Source organism: Crocodylus siamensis, chromosome 5 (genome assembly GCF_052110815.1).
Source record: "Crocodylus siamensis isolate JL-2025a chromosome 5, ASM5211081v1, whole genome shotgun sequence".
NCBI lineage: Eukaryota > Metazoa > Chordata > Crocodylia > Crocodylidae > Crocodylus > Crocodylus siamensis.
Window position 1 is genome coordinate 137,405,471 of NC_143399.1, and position 19,146 is coordinate 137,424,616.

Consider the following 19,146-nt stretch of genomic DNA (forward strand, 5'->3'; position numbering starts at 1 on the left):
TGGCAGAGACACAGACACATGAAGGCAAAGCAAAAGCTTCCTTAGATTAATATTATGTAATCTCCTTGTAACCTGCTAATTATTCAATCCAGGTATACTAGCTTTGATGCCACTTTCAGGTGCAGCATATAATCTTTTAAAAAAAAAAAAACTTTAAAAGCATAGTCTGACATTCTGGAGTTACTGTCAGGTCTTTAGTTAGTGTTGCTCCTTTTATTAAAAATGTTAGAACTTACCTCAAATTTTCTAACTCCTGTTTCCTCAGAGGTGAAGAAGGTGGAGCTGGAATGAATTTATCTCCTTCATGACTTTTAGTGCTAAAAGGAAGACAGCAAGTTGTTAATTATGAAAAGTGATCTTCAAGACTTGAACAAAAAGCAAGCAAGAAAGAAAGAAAGAAAGAAGGAAAGAAAGAAAGAAAGAAAGCTAACTGAAACCAACGTCGACACTAATCCACAGTTTGTTAAGAAAAAGGATTCAGTATGTTGAAATTGAGGCTTGGGCAAAAAAAATGGAGGACTAGCAATATTTCAAAAACTTCTATCACTGCTATTTGGGAAGAGCGGAGGTGGGGAAAGGTAACAACTTGTCATCAATCCACAAAGAGAGAAAATCCACATCAATGACACCTTACAACAGCTTTAAGAGTTTTTTTAAATTCACTTATGGAAGTACTAAAATTGGTAGCAGTAAGTGCAAGTGGGGTATGCATCTGAAAGGCAAAGCCATATTCCTTTTTACCAATTGGTAAAAAGGCCCATCTAGGAAGCGCTACAACATTAATTTCTTCATACACACCTCTACTGCAAAAGTCTAATGTCCAGTTTTGCTTAGATTCATTTTCCTTTTGGTAAAGTGCTAATACAAGATTTAAATACGCATCAATACTTGACAATGAGAGTGATTTCTGTCTCAAAACTTGCATTCCATTCCCCCCCATCCATTTTTGGCAGTAAGCACCGTTTTCTATATGGACAAATACACAACTGCATTCAACTATAAAGTTGGAAAAAAACAGTTTCTTTCTGAAGTGGCAAAGGGCTACAATTGCATTTTTGCACAAAAAGCAAAATATTTGGGAAGGCCCAAATCTTTCAATTGAAAGTAAGCACCAAGCATTTTTTCCACCCAAGCCGAGCTTTGCCTCACCTCCACTTAGCACAGGAGTGGGCAAAGTGTGGCCCGCCAGGCCATTCTATCTGGCCCGCGGGGCCCCTAAAAAAATTAAGAGAATATTTATCTACCCCCGGCTGCCTGTCACGTGGCCCTCAATGGCTTGCCAAAACTCAGTAAGCAGGCCTCCACCCAAAATAACTGCCCACCCCTGACTTAACACAAGCACCACCTAATAAATATATTTAGAGGCGTGGTCACTGAAAGCAAACACCAAAACCAGCAAGTACAGAATAGGAGAAAACCTGTACCTATTACTGTTGAAACTTATTAGCCTGATTTCTTGATGAAAAAATCTAGGACAAAAATCTCTTTGTCACTGCATTCAAACACACATACTTTTCACTAAAGGGAATCTATGCCACAGTTCACTGTGCGTAACAGTTTTGTGTCATACACGGTCCACATGAATTGTACTTCTGGTTCTTTGTTTGTCCCTTCTCCTCCAAACAAGGAAGGTTCCCAGCTGGGAGAAACAGAAAGGAAGCATTTGAAAACTTAGTAATGTAAGTTCAGGAATAGTTTTAGTTACTGGATCCTATGGTCAACTGCGACCCTTGGGAGGGAAGGCAGTGATTACATTAACTGTAGCAGCCTGTGATCTTGAGACAGTAAGAAATCCTCTTGTACAGCACATACTTTTTCTTCCTCACTCTGATTAAGGTAAAAGGCCATACTGGGAAAAAACCCCTCAAACGAAATGATAATGGTTGGACTGTGCTCATCGAGGATTACTAAGGGGGGGGGTAATTTCTTTTTATCATCTTCCCTAAATGCAAGCAAAAAAAACCCTACAGGTGGGAGGTTTCATTTAAACACCCTACCTTTCATTTAAGCAAACAGCTTAAGAGCTAAATTGCTACACGAGTCTACCACACTTTTAGAATATATATTTGAAGTAGAATTTAAGAGATGCAACTTTATTAACATTTTGTTAAAAGGACTGTAAATTCCAGACTACCTGCCATTCTTCCAGAGCTAGATTTACAGTTTTTTTCTCCTCACTATGCTACAGAAAAGGGAGGGGGTTCATGGCATAAGGACAGTACACACAGAAACCAAGAAAGTTTTGCTGCACAGTTTTCAGTACACTTCTGTAACATGCCAGATGTTTTATGGAAGTTCAAAAAAGTGTGTGTAGGAAGAAGGAGAGGGAGGGAGAACCAAAGTCCTCTTGACTTTGGTTCTAGAAAGTCAGCTTTATAAGTTATTACAAACTTGGTAAGCCAATGGAGCTTGTTCTAAAATTCTTTTTGTAAATATGTCATTTTATGTTATTCTTGCAAATGCCAACTCTGTTTCTCTCTCTCACACCTACTAATGTAATCTCTATCCAATTCAGAAACAAGCAAAACAGTAAAGATGACTCTTGGGCTGTACACATGACCAATTTGAGCAAATACAGATAACTTGTTAGACACAAATACACACTAAATCAACTAAAAAGCATAACTAGAGGGGAAAAACCTTATGTCACTGTAACAATTGAGAGTTCACTTAGAATTAGAAAAATACAATATACTGTGCACTGCAAGGGTGTGTGGGAAAACAAAATATGTATTTAGTATTCACAGAAGGCAAATAAAAAAATGTACAGTGAAAACAACTGTAAAATGGATGATTTAATTGTTTAGGTTTTATTCCCTTCCATTTACTGGTGAAATTCCAGTCATCCATTTTTCCTCCTCAAGTTTGCTTACAAATACTAAAAACTACTACTGCTCTAACTGTATATATATTTCATGGAGACCTCAGTGTGCTTTTGAGATTCAAATTTTGCACTCCCATTTTTCAGCGCATCACACAGGCTAGCCAGCAGGCACAGAATGTCAATTACACATGTGGCGGACAGAAGAGTTTGAGATGCAACTAAAACATCTATTGTTTACCTGCATGCTTCACTGCTTTCACTGTTCTCTGCATTCCCCCCCAACTGGTTACTAGTTTTAGATCCATTTTCCTGCTTTGACTCCTGCTGATCTTCGGGCAGCAACAGCAAGGCATTTCTTAGACAAATTGCTGCAAACTCCATGCTGGCTACGGGGATAGCTGAGGACTGGCCATCACTTAGAAGGATGGAAATTAACAGGTAAATATTAAGACACAAAGAGCTCTAAAAAGCAAATTCAGAAAAACACACAAGAACTTTATCCTATGAAACCAGTGGAGAATTAAGCTTCCTTTTTTGCAGACTACAAAATCCTTCACATTCTACTTCAGAGCTTGATCCTGGGAGCACTTCAGGCATAGGAGTCCTACTCGTTTAAAAAACGAAATGTGAACAAATTGTGTTTTCCTCTAACAGAATACTTGTAGCACTTCTTCATACAGAGCTGGATTCAAGCATTGCTGCTTGTACAAAAAGGCAAGACATGCAAGAATAAGACCATGTATACATGATACTGTGGCCAATAAATTCCAGCATTTGAGAAGTACAAACAATTTATTTATCATATCACTTCTTGAAATATTGTGGCTCTTACAAGAGAAGACAATATAACTAACAAGCTCTAAAGTTTTAGAGAAAACTTACTGGCTTCCTTCTTCTTCCAAACTACTTTCTAGAACAGTTTATTGGCAAGCATTTCCCTTCTTGTAAAACAAATTAATGGATACAACTAACTGGAAAACATGAATTGCAGAGATGGAGTTACAGCCAGTTAAAACTTCAGCTTCATTAAACACACAAGCAGGCCCTCTGCTGGCCATTACACTAACAAGAGAGACTCGGACCCCAGGCTTCTAAAAACATTTCAACACAAAGTTAACTTTAACCACCTACATAATCTTGTATCAATCAACAGGAACACATTTAAGTAAGGTTACTCATGCTTGAGCACACATTCATTTAAAAAGCTTCCTGGTGAACAGCCCTACACATATAATTGAGTTACAGAATGGAAGAAAGGGTACAGAAAAATATACTTACTTATAAACAACATTCTGTATGGACTGGGATGCTAGGACTATTTTACGGTGATAGCCTTGACCTACTATGGATTGCACAATTCCCTTTTTGCTTGGAAGACCCTTTGTTTCTTGCTCTGATGTCTAAAGAAAGAAGAAAATACAAAAGAAGCTGATTAAATCAAAAAGGTTGAACAAACAGCTTTAAAGGCTGGGAGAGCAAATTACATACATTTTGAGTCTGTCTAACTTGTCTGGGAAAGGTAGAGGACCAAATATGAAGATTAAGGAACTCTACAATGTTTTTTTCCCCTTATAAGGCAGAGAGGTTTACTATACATACCCTAACTCTGATAATTCTGACACTATATAATGGCCAATTGATCTAGTTTTCCTTTTGCTGTGAAAGAAAAATGACAGTAAAACAAATAAACCGTTTTTTTAAAAAAACAACAACACAGCTTTGAAATACTAGGACAAAGAAAAAACCCACATAAAATGCAACTGAATAATACTGCAACCTAGCAATAACTACTGTTAACCAATGACACCAATCACATTACACAGTTTTAAAATGAGCATCTGAAAATGCTGCTCATTGGTCTCAACCCATTTCATAGGGAGCTTAAGTCCTAACTGTAGCAATATCCAAAGTTATACTAAACGTGTTAATACTGCTACTGAAAAACAATATTAAAAACTCCTAGGATGGAGAGAGAAGGAAGGAGAGAGAAACACACATTCGAGTCCACACTTTGACTTCATAAAGACATAATAATCTGGAAAGGTGTCAGAAATATTGGCCATTATCTCAAAAGAATGAATACAGCATTAAATCTCTTAGTAGGCAATTCATGGCAAAAGATCAATCTGTTAGCAATAAGATCACACAGGTGTACAAAACAGCATTTAGCAAAGTCATTTCAGAGTAACCTAAATAAATTGGAGGATTAGGCCAAAAGAAATCTCATGAGGTTCAACAAGGCCAAGTGCAAAGTCCTGCACTTACAACAGAAGAATCCCATGCACCACTATAGGCTTGGGACCAACTGGCTAAGCAGCAGCTCTGTAGAAAAGGACCTGGTGGTTACAGTGGACAACAAGCTCGATATGAGTCAACAGTGTGCGCTTGCTGCCAAGAAGGCCAACAGCATGCTAGTCTGCATTAAAAGGCACGTAGCCAGCAGATAAGACGGAAGTAATTATTCCCCTCTGTGGTTCACTGGTGACTCCACATCAGGAGTAGTGTGTCCAGTTTTCGGTCCCTCATTACAGAAAGGATGTGGACAAGTTGGAGGGAGTCCAGCGGAGGGTGACAAAAAAGGATTAGGGGGCTAGGGCACACGTCTTCTGAGGAGGGGCTGGGGGAACTGAGCTTATTTAGTCTAGAGAAGAGAAGAACAAGAAGGGGATTTGATAGCAGCTTTTAACTACCTGAAGCAGGATTCCAAAGAAGATGGAGCTAGACTGTTCTCAGTGGTGCCAGACGACAGAACAAGGAGAAAGGTCTCAAGATGCAGCAAGGCAAGTTTAGGTTGAATATCAGGAAAAACTTTCTGAGTAGGAGGTTGGTGCAGGAAATTGCAACCATATAAAGTGCAAAATACTATTAAGGACTCTGGATAATCAGGTCTTAAGCCAGTAAAATTGGACATTAAAAAGCAAACACTTTGACCTTAGCATAGATTCATAGATGCTAGGGTTGGAAGGGACCTCAACAGATCGAGTCCAATCCCCTGCCTAGGCAGGAAAGAGTGCTAGTGTCAGAGGGCATGTCAGGCGTGTCTGTATGCTGCCAATTTCCTGCACCACGCAGTCCCGTGCTGAAACACACTATACTGCTGTGTGTGTGTGTGGCACAAGTCTCCCACCTGTGCTGGTCACACTCACATGCAATATATCCAAGATAACTAGCTTTACGATTTGGAGGGCGGCAGTGTGTTTCAACATGGTACCATCTGCCTGGTAGAGGGGGGGCATCATTACCCTTGGCATGATACTTTGAACTGATACTTTGAAAGAGGAGGACCTAATGAAAGGCTTCAAAAGGTGTTGTGTGGAATGGTGCCAATGAGCAGCGAAGATGCAGAACTGAAACAGACGGCCTTGATTCCACAGAAATCAGGGAGGAAAAAGGTCACAGCAATCAGAATGGGGAAGGAAGAAAGCCTGCATCAGTTCTGGCTAAGTGGAAAAGAAAAAGCCGTAAGCCAGGATTCCATCCAAAAATCAAGAGTGTGATCTGTTGCTTATGCCCAGTTTAAAATTCCACATGTAGTTACACCTTTACTTTAAGAGTTCAAACAAGACCAACTAGATTATAAATTTACAAATATATGTTAGGATTAAAAATGTTACGCAACCCTCATGGATCAGGGCACATAGCAATTGCTAATTGATGGTGGTTAGAAAGAAACTTCCTTTTGGGCCACTTATTCCTTAATACTCTTCCACAATAGGGGTAAGCAATCTTTTGTGGATGCAGGCCAGAATGACTAACTCCAGTTCAGCAGTGGGCAAGTAGATGGGCACTCCATGGGACAAGCTACACCCAAAGCTGTCTCCCACTGAAGCTCCATGTGCACAGGTCAGATCTCACCATATGTTGCAGACTCCTCCAAGGTTTCTGCAACTTTCCTCTAAAGTATCTGACCACGATCAAACATAAGACTTCAGACTAAACCACGGGTGGGCAAAATGGTGGATCCAGCCGGCAGCCAGACTCCATTTCCCAGCAGCCCCTGTCCACATTGCTGCAGTCGGTTTTCATGAAGACCCCAGGAGCAGGGGTGCTGTGGTGGGGCAGGGAGCCACTCAGGGGCTGGGACTGGGATCTTGCAGTGGTGACAGTGTGGTCCGGAGCCCGGGCAGAGCTGCAATCTGCTGCCTGTGGCATGCTCTGGACTACACCGTCACTGCTGCAAGATTCCAGCCCCGGGGCTGCTCCCCACCCTGCATGCCCTGACAGTGCCACTGGGGCCAGTCTCCACAAAAATCCTGGCCTTGCACAGTCATAGTGCTCCTGCTCCTGGGGTCTCCATGGAAACCCACTGCAGTGATGCAGGTAGGGGCTGCTGTGAAATGGAGTCTGCCATGGGCCCAGTTCAGCCCGCAGGTTGGGCTTCACCCATGTCTGGACTAGACAGACCATCTGTCAGAACTAGTGCAATACTTCCTATAAATTTAGATACCATCAGATTCAGAGATAAACAATAAATCAGTGTAGTTTGAGCAATACTGCATTTTAATTGTTATCACCCTGGGGGTCTATATTGTGTCTTGCTAAAAGATGAAGCCACACTGCACAAATACAGCTGAATGATTAATTCTTTATAACTGCTTTCAGTCCCAAAATAAATTCAGTGCAAAATGAAATAGAACCTGAGCCCCAGAGAAAAAAAAGTCAGCTGCAGATGCATTGAATACAGCTACCAATACTATTAAGTATACCCTAAATGCAATATTCAAAATTGCTACAGCAAAATCATGTTTAACTAGTCTACCATGTATAATACTTTTAACTTTAAGAAGGAAACACTTTAACTTACATGGCTTTCCTGTTATCCATAACAAAATAGCTCCCACATTTTTGGGACTTCAGAAAAGTATTTACTCTCTGGACCTTGAGCTCTAAATGGAGATACTGATTTTCATTGTTGTAAAGCACAATAAGCTCTTCACATTGGGAGCTCACTATCAATTCAGCATTATATTATTTGCTTAAGCAAGTGTTACAGACTCATACTTCTAACCTGGGACAGTTCCAATCATGGAAATCACTCTTCCTTAAAAATGTCATGGTAATTATTTAAAATATGCAAGAGATGTTAAGAAAATCTTAAGCGAATGTACTTACCCCCTTATTGGCAGCAATGCAGCATTCTGCTAGTCTCAACCAAAGGCGTGGGTTTGAGTGATAAACCTGGACAGCTTCTATCAGGCATTCAAAAGCAGCTAAGGGCCTCCCAATATGTAAAAGCTGAATTCCACAATTATACAGCAGCTCATACCGTTTGTTAGTCAGCAGCGTACACATAGGTCTCCCGGAAAATTTCTTGCCTGTAAGAAAGATAGGCATCCATTTTAAGTTCATGGAGCCCTGTTAATAAACTTCATTATATAAAACTCACTAACTGTCCTTCTGTAAATAGATTCCACCCATCTCAGAACAGATCCTCTCCCCTTTTTCCTTAGCATATGCTGCATTATCTTCTACCTTTCTTCCTCACTTTAAAAAAATATAAACACTGCGCTTGACTTATACACAGGGCCAACTTACAAATGCCCTTTAAGTCCTGACTTTTGCACCTACAATATTTTAGTGCATGTAATAAACAAAGTCAGATTTTTTTTTTCAATTAAGTTATTTTAGTATTTTTAATCTATTTAAACCTCCAGGTCCTTTCATTGGTTATTAGATTCTGAAGAAGGGTTCAGTAAAAAGGTCTTTATCTGTAGCTATGGATTTATAGTCAGGAAAAAACATTTTTTCCCCTAAAACTGAACCTGAACACAGGAGGTTAACTTATTAATCAAAATCACACAGCAGACAGCTAATGATGAAATAAACTCTAAACTAATTTCTCAAGTTAGTATTATACAGGAGACACACTAACCCAGATTGCTATGAATTCACCTGCCTTCTTTATTATTCTCTTTTTTTAATTACCATATTAGTTTGGCCTTAAAAAAATAAAGACAAAATATCTGTTTTGCTAGTTTAATAGATTATAACAAATGGCCTCAGACTGTAATGTCAGCACAAAGGCAGCCTCACCATGACCTACACAAGGATACTTAAAGCACATGGTTACAGGCAAAGTGGGAATTTAACAGAGTAGGTTCGATATGAGTTCTTGCTTTAAATAAATAAAAGGGATTCCAGTCAATTGCTATTCATCTGACATGTTAAAAAGACACACTATATCACCAACTTATCAGGCTTTGCTTCACTTTTCTGTAAATTAAAGATGAAATCAGAAAATGTCAAGTATGATGTATGATTAAATTTAATGTGAATATTCACATAAACCACACGGTCCAAGTAAGTTTCTAAGTTTCTATTAAAAAAGCACCACATGGTTAAGGCAACTTTCAAAAGAAAAAACGAGAGGCATTTCCAAGTCTTGGCAATTTGTCCACAACATCAAGAAATCTGTGGTTATTCCAGATATTCTTGATTGACAATCAAAAGCCTATAAAACAAGTCTAGAAATAATTACCAAGGCTTCCCAAGTGGTCTGAAACCTGGGAGAAAATAGATGATAAAGTGCATGCTACTACTTTTGACAGCAATTATATCCCGACTTCAAAGTACATTACCAGCTCCATTTCCTCTCATCTTCCCTCAAAGATTGCCGAACAGTAGTTAACCAAAAAGGTATTATTGTAGAGCTCACAGTAGTAATTTGATTTGAGGATCCTTCCCTTACCATTCCTCTTCATGCTACAAGCCCTACCTGGATCTGTGCTACCCGTTCCTAGTTGTGCACATGCATTATCATTTTCCTGCAGGGCCTTTTTAAAGTAGAAAATTCCTAAGTTGTGCTTTCCCATTGCAAAATGGATGCAGCCAAGGTTGTTCCAGAACATGCACCTTAAGCACTCGCCTGTGACAACAGCAAAAGATCAGGTTAACAAAAGTCACACATTTTAATAGTTCAAGTGATTATGGTATGAAGTACTGCAATACAACACAACATCTCCCATCAGGTCATGATGTTAAAACCAATCAACGTTTGAACCCCCTGCTATTTCTGTATGCCATTTTGTTTCCCTTGAATATACAGGCATACCTCGTTTTATTGCGCTTCGCAGATACTGCGTTTTTTACAAATTGAAGGTTTGTGGCAACCCTGCGTCAAGCAAGTCTATTGGCACCATTTTTCCATCGGTTAGCATTTTTTAGCAATAAAGAATTTCTTAATTAAGATATGTACATTGTTTTTTTAGACATAATGCTATTGCACACTTAATAGACTACAGTATAGTGTAAACATAACTTTTACATGCACTGGGAAACCAAAAAATTTGCGTGACTCACTTTATTGCGATATTCGCTTTATTGCGGTGGTCTGGAACTGAACCCGCAATATCTCTGAGGTATGCCTGTATCCATTAAATAATTTCAAGTTAAAAGTATCAAGTGTTTGTTGGATTCATGTATCAATGTATTTAAAGCAGCACAGTATAAAACCACTTGGGCAGATTTAGGATTAAATCACATCAATCTGAAAATTCCTAGCATTTCATGTGTAAACACTTGCAGTTTTCTGACGGATGGTTCTTGTAAGAAAGGAATTCTTCAATGACATTATCTGCCACTGTTGTATAAAATAAACAAACATGCTAACCCAACAACATAAGCCAAAGAAATGAAGTCTTTTCAGACTGAGAATTCAGTCTTTCTTGGATATATTCTGCATTGTAAACATGCAAGACAAAAAATTTAGGTTTTTACTTATTTACTGGTAACTGCCAGTTGAGAGCATTACAAAATCATGAAAAACTATTGAGTTTCCATATTTTAAATCAGAAGTGTCAAACTGAAATGAGTTGTCAAGCCACATCCAGACCATAGGGCTTTTTTGCAGGCCACCTCCAGATCTAGCATCTCGCCATGGATGAAAAAGCTATTGCATCTGAGCCAGCAGGCAAGGAGTTAAGGCCACAAGTACTCACTCCCCTTGCCACAGTCAGTCCAACCAGCCATGACATGCCTTTTTCAATCATATTGAGAGACTACTGATTAACTGCATGGTTTCCTAACTATGCAGAGGTCAGTCCCAATTACTGCAGTTGTTCTGATTTTACTATAGTCGTAAATGAAGCGATATTCCCAGGGCAAATTCTGTGATTGCCAATATCCAACTATAATTTCTTCAGCATATTCCTATCTTATTTAGTTATCTATTTATTTAATTTATATGCTGCCCTTCCCAAAGAAAGCTCAGGGCAGTTTGCAATACAAGACAAAAAATGTATAGAAAACAATAAAATATTGAAGAAGATGCAATGAAAACTTCAAAATCACAGAATTTAACACACAAATGCATCTCTGCCCTCCTTCCTGCTCCCCTGGTCTCTGACCAAGGACAGCATCCCACCACCCAACCCAACATCAATTCCCAACCCACATTCACTTACTGTATAAAAGGAAAGCAACCAAAAAAACAAAAACCCAAAAAACAAAAACACTTCCCCAAAAATATTTGTTGTGTTCTCCCAGATTGCCCTCTAATCCCTACCCACCACCACCCTGCTATTTATGATGCAAGAGTTTCATGGTGTTTCAGAAGACCAATCTATCATAAAACATAAAATTAAGTAGAAAGAGATGTAATTAACAACTTTAACATTTACATCTCATAAAGGAACAACAATTTTTGTTGTATAAAACTGAAATTTAGATTTTGCATGAGTTTTCCCATTTCTTCACTTCATGTTATAAATTACCAAATCTAGTATATTACTTACATGCCATTCATTTCACTTGAAAGAAAACTTTTTTTTTAAGAAAAGCTATTTATACATATACAAAATATATATATGTTATACATATACACCTAATACTTCATGCAAACTTGAATTCACGCTGCAGAGTGCTCTAGGTGGAACACAAAACCTTACTGTCTAGCAGCAACCCTACAATGCTATTGTTAGTCTCCACTGGCCCAAGCACAGATGTTAACAACAACAATTCATATCCTTGTGTGTAGTAATTTTCCTAAATAGCCACTAAGTTAGTTTTAGACTTTTTTTTTTTTAAAAAAAAACACCACTACCAAAAAACAACACCCCCCCCCCCACAACAAACTGTATTTGCTGGCTGGGCATGAGGATATGGAAAGATGCCAAGGGAAATCAATACCTTGGTATTTAAGGTCTTAATCCTTCAAGCACTTATACAAACATTTGACTTAAATGGTAATGAATCATCTCATTGAACTTAGACTACTCATATTTATAAATGCTTGCAGAATGAGGTCTTATGTTTTACCTGTTTTCATGAATCCTGGATGCTCAGCAATGTTTGCACTGTTTAACAGTTTTACTGCTTTCCGATAATTGCCCCTCAGATATTCAAAATTACTCTTAAGAAAGAGTGAAGGAGCAGACTGAAAAGAAAACAACAAAGTGAATTAATAAATTGCTTTAAGCACCCTCTTGATAGAGCTGTATACTGCTCTAGGAAGTTATTGACAACTGTTGTTATTTTTAAAATAGAAGGGTTAATGGCCTTTTTATTTTAAGGCAGCAACATTTGTCTCAGGTACATGATCAATATGCCGCTAATTAATTGACTCATTACTGAATGTTTTCATAATCACCTTTAAAAAGCCTAGAATTGTAATAAACTGCTTTAACATACACAGTGGCTGCCTCTACATGAGCGACAGACAGTGCAACAAAAACAATTTTAATATCCCAAATTATTATTCTTACATATCTACTATGGAGTGATCTCATCCTATATATGATGAAAAAAGTAAACAAAAACCTACTCAAGTTCATTAAGGTTCCCAATAATTCAATGGAGTTGGGATTTCCCTAACTTTTCTTGGATGATTATACTATGTATGGAATTACTCTTTGTATGGCAATACTCACTGGCTCCATTAAGAGTATTATAAAACATAGTTAAGAATTCATTTACACAGTGCTTCATTCTTACTGTTAAATCATTAAGAACAACAAATAATGTCCTAAGTGCATATACAGGATCCTAGACAATCTAAAAGACAAATTCCAAACTAATGATTTCCAATTAGTTAAAAGTAAATTATAAACTTGACTAGTGCTAGCAACTGAAAGCCCATTAACTTAAGACATTTCCCTGGATGTCCAAAATTTAATGTGAAGAAAGTTAAACACATTCAGTTTTGGAATAGGGAACTGACAAAAATTCAAAAGAATACAGTAAAAAAGCTTACATTTCCAGCAGTATTCATAACTGACTTGATCTCCCTTTTACATGCTTTTAGAGACTTCATCTGGATATAGGCTCTCACTTTGTACTGTTAAATAGAAGTCAAGGTTAACATTTTTAAGCATAATTTTAAGAACATTTTAGCAAGTTATACAATATGATGTAGATTATGAGGTGCAACATACCTAGATTTGCTATAAAAAGCGATCTACTTAACTCAAACCTAACAAAACCTATTCAAAAACTGGTTTCAGGCAACAGACTTTCTGTTCAGAATATGAAGAACATTTTTAAGTGTTTGTCTAAAAATAATTCTTAGTGAATCTTCTCACTGTTGTTGGCAGAGTAACGAATCCAAACCCAAAGCCTAGAACATCAGTTCTTCAGATAGCAAAGATCTCAAATAGTTGAGAAGTTTTAACTTCCATTGCAACAATTAACACCTGTATCATAAGAAAAGCATTTGTTTGGTATATTTGAAAGCAGTGTTGGGCACATCCTCAGGTGGTGTAAACTATCAGAAGTCCATCATGTGTAAATTGTTATAGCCATATTGATTTCAAAAGCATTCTGGCAAGTTTTTATGAGTTGCGCTTCTGACCCCAAGACACTTAAATCATTTGCTGTATTTTGAGATCTTACAGAAACAGGGAAGAGAAAATTAAGATGCAGAAATCTAAGTTTTTCTTTTTACAGGTTTTGGAGGCTCCTTAAAACTAGAATGACCTACTGAAGTCCCTTCCAACCCTAATTTTCTATCATTCTGAAAATTAACTTGATTTGAAATATTCATAAAAATTAAACTGACATGTGAAAATTGCATGTGAAAAAGGTTTCCCACCTGATGTATCTTAGATTTTGCAGCCTCTATTAAAGCTCCACTTTCAGTTCTATGATTAGATGACTCCTTAGCTGTGTTGTTACCTGTCTGAATATCAAATGAAAGTGGATAGTGAGTGTGAACTATTAAAAAAAGCCTGTAAATTGAAATGAAGTTATTTTTCTTAGGTCTACTAAGAAAGAAGAAATTGATAAGCAATAATTCTAAAAAAACCAAGCCTACTGAAAATTGCAATAGTTAGTACAGTAAAGGAAGTCATAACATGGAAGCCTAAGACAGCTCCTGGCAAATTATAAAGAATAACATTCTACATTTACACAATAGCGAAGGCAACTACTATTGCCACCACATCAACCAAGTATATATTAGTTTCCAAAAACCATTCTTAAGAGACCTCAAGGGATTTTTCATTTGCTTTCAGACTTTTCAGTAAGAGGACTGTACATTTAATATAGAAAAAACTAATTTTACTTACTTGACATTTTATTTCATTACAGCATTAAAAACACCTTCATTTAGGTCCTATGTAGCTTGAAGCCACTCCCTATATCCTTAGTATTTTCTATACACAGTAGCAGTGAAATTTTAGTGCCACCAGAACAGGTTCCACTTCAACTCTATGTCACTGTTACTACATATATGCTCAATGATTCCTGTTAACATGTAAACTTGCAGTAGAAACTCCTCTCCCTGGCTCAAGGACTGCAACCCAAAGAAGTCTCCAGGAAAACAAAGTGGGTATAAACTGGCCCTGAAAAGTTGAACTGCCTCATTAATGTAAATCTGCCAGGAGGAAACACCTCTCAGCCCCTGGTTGGGTTCAGAGAGAAGCTAATGTACAACTGCCCGATAAAATTACAGGTATAGACATGAACAAATTATCCCAAGTTAATGTAGGAAGGAGGTTTATCATGCATCAGCTGAACCACAGTAATTTATTTGGTTGCCTGCTCTAACATCCAACAAGCAGAAGCTGAACTACTACAATTTACCATTTTACTTTGGATAAACTTGTGATTTAGCCTCCATTTACTGTAGGATAAAGAACACACATGAAATGGTTACCACTGATCTGATGACACACAATAAAGCACCTCAAATTAAATCTGTAAGACTTAAGTATTTCTGTTTTGTGGACAGATAAAGAAGTGATCAGATGACACTGAAGATTAAAACCATTTTAACACAGTTAACTATAATAAAATAAAAGAACAAGCTTCAGTTTTTGGATTAGTTTAAACCACACTGCAGTGAACATATCTAAGATTTCAGAAGGTCTTAAACATACTCACCTCATTTTTTCCATTCTTGCTGTTGTTATTGCCCTGTGAAATCATTTTTTCTAGAACAGCAAGCAAATGTAAAGCTCTCTCAGCTTGGTAAGTTAGCAGATACAAATCAACAAGGAGAAAGCAAACAGCCTGGGCAAACTTTTCTTCTACAAAAAAAGAAAAAAATAAGTTATTTTTGTTTTAATATATTTAGCACCTAGTATGTTAAATATCTAATTTAGCACTACAGATAAGCTATTTACTTAAGTGCCCTCATACATTGGTAGAAGATTTTTAATACATCATGTATGCTGATAAACAGCTCTATAAACATCATAAATGCTTCCCTGAAAATGGTGTCTAAATTAAGGCATGAGACCCTGGAAGATTGGGACTATTTTTAAAGAAATAAATACTCCCCTACTGGCTGTATGCATATCTGATCACATAAATACAAAATGCTATATGTATGATTAAGGTATTTATGCACACATCTTTGGAAGATGTCAAATCCTTAACATGCATCTCTATACCTGCCACAAGACATACCTCCATTGTCAAATCATGCTACTCTTGACAAACATTTATCAAAATCTTTATTTCTAACTTCTTCAACCAACCAATGATTTGGGGACCCTTATCTATCTGTAAGATAGATGTATAGATGGATAGGATAAGGATCCTCAAATCATATTGAGAAAGAAACTACAAAGACAGTTAATCCATTATATAGTTATGAACAAACATCAGTAACTTGATCAGTCAGATTAATCAGCCACTATGATGCTTTACACCAGGAAACAGTTTGATGGTTTCAGCACATCAGAGATTAAAAAATAAAACAACCAACCAACCTGCCTTGCTATTTACATACCAAAAGGTTCTATGAACTGATAGAGCTTCTCTCCAACTGATATGGCTTCAGTATACTGACGAAGATGATACAGAATAACAGCTTGATTGTAGTAGAGCATGCTATTTTCAACATCATCTAATCCATCCATTTCTTCAACAGCTGAATGAACCTACCAAAAATGTGACTTGTATTGAGATTCCATTTCATTGTGAGCATAGGCAACATTTCACAGACATCAAGAACCCAGTATTTACAATACTGAGAAGGACAAGTAAGTAAACAAGATTTCACTAGCTCATATAAACTTAATATACATCCACATTTTGTCACTATGGTAGTCACTATTACAAGCAAAGAATTTAAAATAAAGTGAAATTTAATACCCAACATGTTGTTTTCCAGTAAGTAATTTCACAAATGATTTTCAGTTAGAGAACTACTTATGTGATGCAGCAGTTTTTTCCTACTGTTAGGGTACTGCACATACATATGATCAAATCAATATTAATAATGTACTGTAATTTACTATTTTTCTTCTCAAACAAAACAAGTGTCCTCAGTTACTTATATTTTTCAATAAATGAAATATTCCACATTTACATATTGTATTTCATCCTGAGGGATCCCAAAGTGGTTCAAGATCACATACAAAATACCACTGAAATACTGCTAGATACTTCGTAAGAGATGACAGCAGACTGGCAAACACACAGAACATCAGAACGCTTCTAATCACAAGAAAAACTGAAATTTTAAGTATCCATGCAGAGTATACAGGATTTAGGTGTTTTTAAGGCTTCTTCCAAAAGGCATCAATAAAACTACGTGGAATGAAGTTTGTCAACCTTAAAAGAATGAAGGCACAAGTTACATTGAGAATTTGAACCTGTGGTTCCAGAGAACATTAGTATTGCAAAAGTAATGCATAGACAGGTAAAGTTCTCCTTCTGGTTCTTAAATATGAAGTCTGAATTTAATCATTTCAATCCTTATTTCACAAGTGACAAACTAAAGGTGGGGTGGAAAGGAGGAAGAGACGCATACACACATTTCTGTCCCCTAATCTAGCAAAGGACCAAATCATGACTTAATACAACAATGCAATTTAATTAAGATATTATGTCCCTATTCTTAAATTACCTGATTCTTCAATTGGTTAAGTGTTTGCCTCAAGTTATCCGTTGTAGTCTGGTTACTTTTACAGAACTCTGTCACAGCAGTATTTAAAGTTATTTTGTAGTCATCTTTGTTTATATCTTGCAGAGTGTTAAGGTGTTGTAGACAAACTTCATAATTTCCAGCCTGTAAGCAGCACACAAAACAACAATATGCATTGGGGAAAAAGAAACAAACACAGGACAGACTACTTACATATAGTCAAAAAAACAAGCAAAAGCTAAAAGCTTGCATTTTTCAAGGAGTGCCTGGAGTCTAAAAAAGTTAAGAACCACTGCTCTAACCCCATGTCCAATAAAGGGGTAGCCATGAGGCCTGTGCAAATAGGGAAGCCACTAGGCCTGTGAGAATAGGTAAGTATTCAATTCAGATTCAGCTGATTCGGAGGACAGTGATTCGATTTGGGTCACTGTCTTAAATCAATTCCGCTGAATAAGCTTAGGAAGATTCAGTGCTGAACTGGAGAGATTTGGTGATTTGGATCAGGCAGCTCTGCCTGCCTCTCCCCAGGTGGGGGGAGCCACGGGAGAAGCCCCCCATAGCTGCCCTGCTTGGCCCTAGGTTAGTCCCGGCATTTAAAAAAAGCCCTGCACTCTCTTGCTGCAGGAGTGGAGGTTGGGGCTTCTGGGTGCTCATAGCAGAGTCCCCGCACACAACAGGGATCGCTCCCCCCTTCCTCCCCCAACTGCCTTGCACCCACACGGCAGCTTCCCCATGGCACAGGTGTAGCTCGGCTCTGCAGGACACTGCACACTGTCTGGGAGCTGGGGTCGAGTGCTCCTAGGCTCCAGCTGACAGGTGGAGCCGCCCCAGCTCCCAGACAGCACACTGAGCCCTACCAAGCAACACTGCATCCACGCTATGTGGCAGCTGCCGTGTGGGTGTCAGTAGGGGGTGGGGGTCTCTATTGCCCCCCCACTGCCCTGCTCTGCCATGAGCCCTCAGGGGCCCCAACTGCTGCTGCCAGAGTCGGTGAGTATGGGGCTTTTTATTTATTTATTTTAAAGTGCCAGGAGGCTGGGCCAGGCAGGACAGCCATGGGGACTTCTCCTGCGGCTCCTTTGGCTGTGCCTGCTTCTGCTCCAGTGAGGAGAGCCACAGAAGAAGCCCCCATGGCCGCCCTGCCAAGCCCCATCCCCCTTCCAGCCTAGCCAGTGCAGGGGCTGGGGGGAGGAAGGGGGATACATAATGCAGGCACAGCTCACTATGGGTGGCAGCACGGCATAGCCACTGCTCCCAGCGCTGCCACGCCCCCCCTTCCCCCTCCCCAAGTAATGCGCCCTCCACCCCAGCTGGGCAGCTTGTCCAGACCCAATCCCTCCCTCCCCCACACCCCTAACCCCAACAGACTTACCAGCTGGAGGTAGCCTTCAGCTGCCTGTTTAGTCTATGGCTGAACTTCCAAAGCAGCCAAATATTTTCCAAAGCTTTTCCAAATCTATTTGGAGCTTTTAAATTGGTCTCCCAATTCAATTTGGAGATTCAGTTCCTGAATCGGGCTGAATCTCCTCCAAACTGAATCAGCTACCAATTCGCACAGTCCTAGTAGCCACCCACTCCAGCCTAAGTTCCTCTTCTCTCTCCCTCCATGAAAAGGCTGCTTTGTATCTGGCTTGTTTGGTTTGCAGAATCTTTTCCCACTGCTACCACCACTTCATACACTATTCTTTTGGCCAAATCTAACAAGATCCTTAGTCCCCTTTATCTAAAGGAAGATTTTTATCTTCTACTGATATTACTGCCCCTGCTTCCTCCCCCAGAGGAGGACAGGGGACATCTTAGTGCTTGAGCTGCCTCTTTTCCCAGGTCACCATCCTTCTGTAGTGCATATTAATAGACTCACACCAGCTCTTTCCCAGTCCTTGGACCAGCATATTGATAGAAGCATCCCTTTAAATTCAGGCTGCAGACACACAGACCCTAGTCCCAATTCAGGCCTAGATTAGGTTGAATGGTTTAATCATAGAATCCTAGAAAATTAGGGTAAGAAGGG

At 38.7% G+C, this 19,146-nt stretch overlaps 1 protein-coding gene across 1 annotated transcript in view; it reads right to left on the reverse strand.

The window, feature by feature from the left end:
• Positions 1 to 19,146, reverse strand: part of CNOT10 (CCR4-NOT transcription complex subunit 10) — a 46,901-nt gene that overhangs the window by 21,076 nt on the left and 6,679 nt on the right. Inside the window, exons 3-13 of the mRNA XM_090046454.1 lie at positions 17,118 to 17,279; positions 15,996 to 16,146; positions 15,143 to 15,288; positions 13,851 to 13,937; positions 13,014 to 13,097; positions 12,080 to 12,197; positions 9,540 to 9,689; positions 7,937 to 8,139; positions 4,103 to 4,224; positions 3,063 to 3,239; positions 237 to 317 (exon numbers count right to left, since the gene is read on the reverse strand). Of these exons, the coding sequence (XP_089902580.1) occupies positions 237 to 317; positions 3,063 to 3,239; positions 4,103 to 4,224; positions 7,937 to 8,139; positions 9,540 to 9,689; positions 12,080 to 12,197; positions 13,014 to 13,097; positions 13,851 to 13,937; positions 15,143 to 15,288; positions 15,996 to 16,146; positions 17,118 to 17,279 (1,481 nt within the window). The remainder of the gene's footprint in view (positions 1 to 236; positions 318 to 3,062; positions 3,240 to 4,102; positions 4,225 to 7,936; positions 8,140 to 9,539; positions 9,690 to 12,079; positions 12,198 to 13,013; positions 13,098 to 13,850; positions 13,938 to 15,142; positions 15,289 to 15,995; positions 16,147 to 17,117; positions 17,280 to 19,146) is intronic.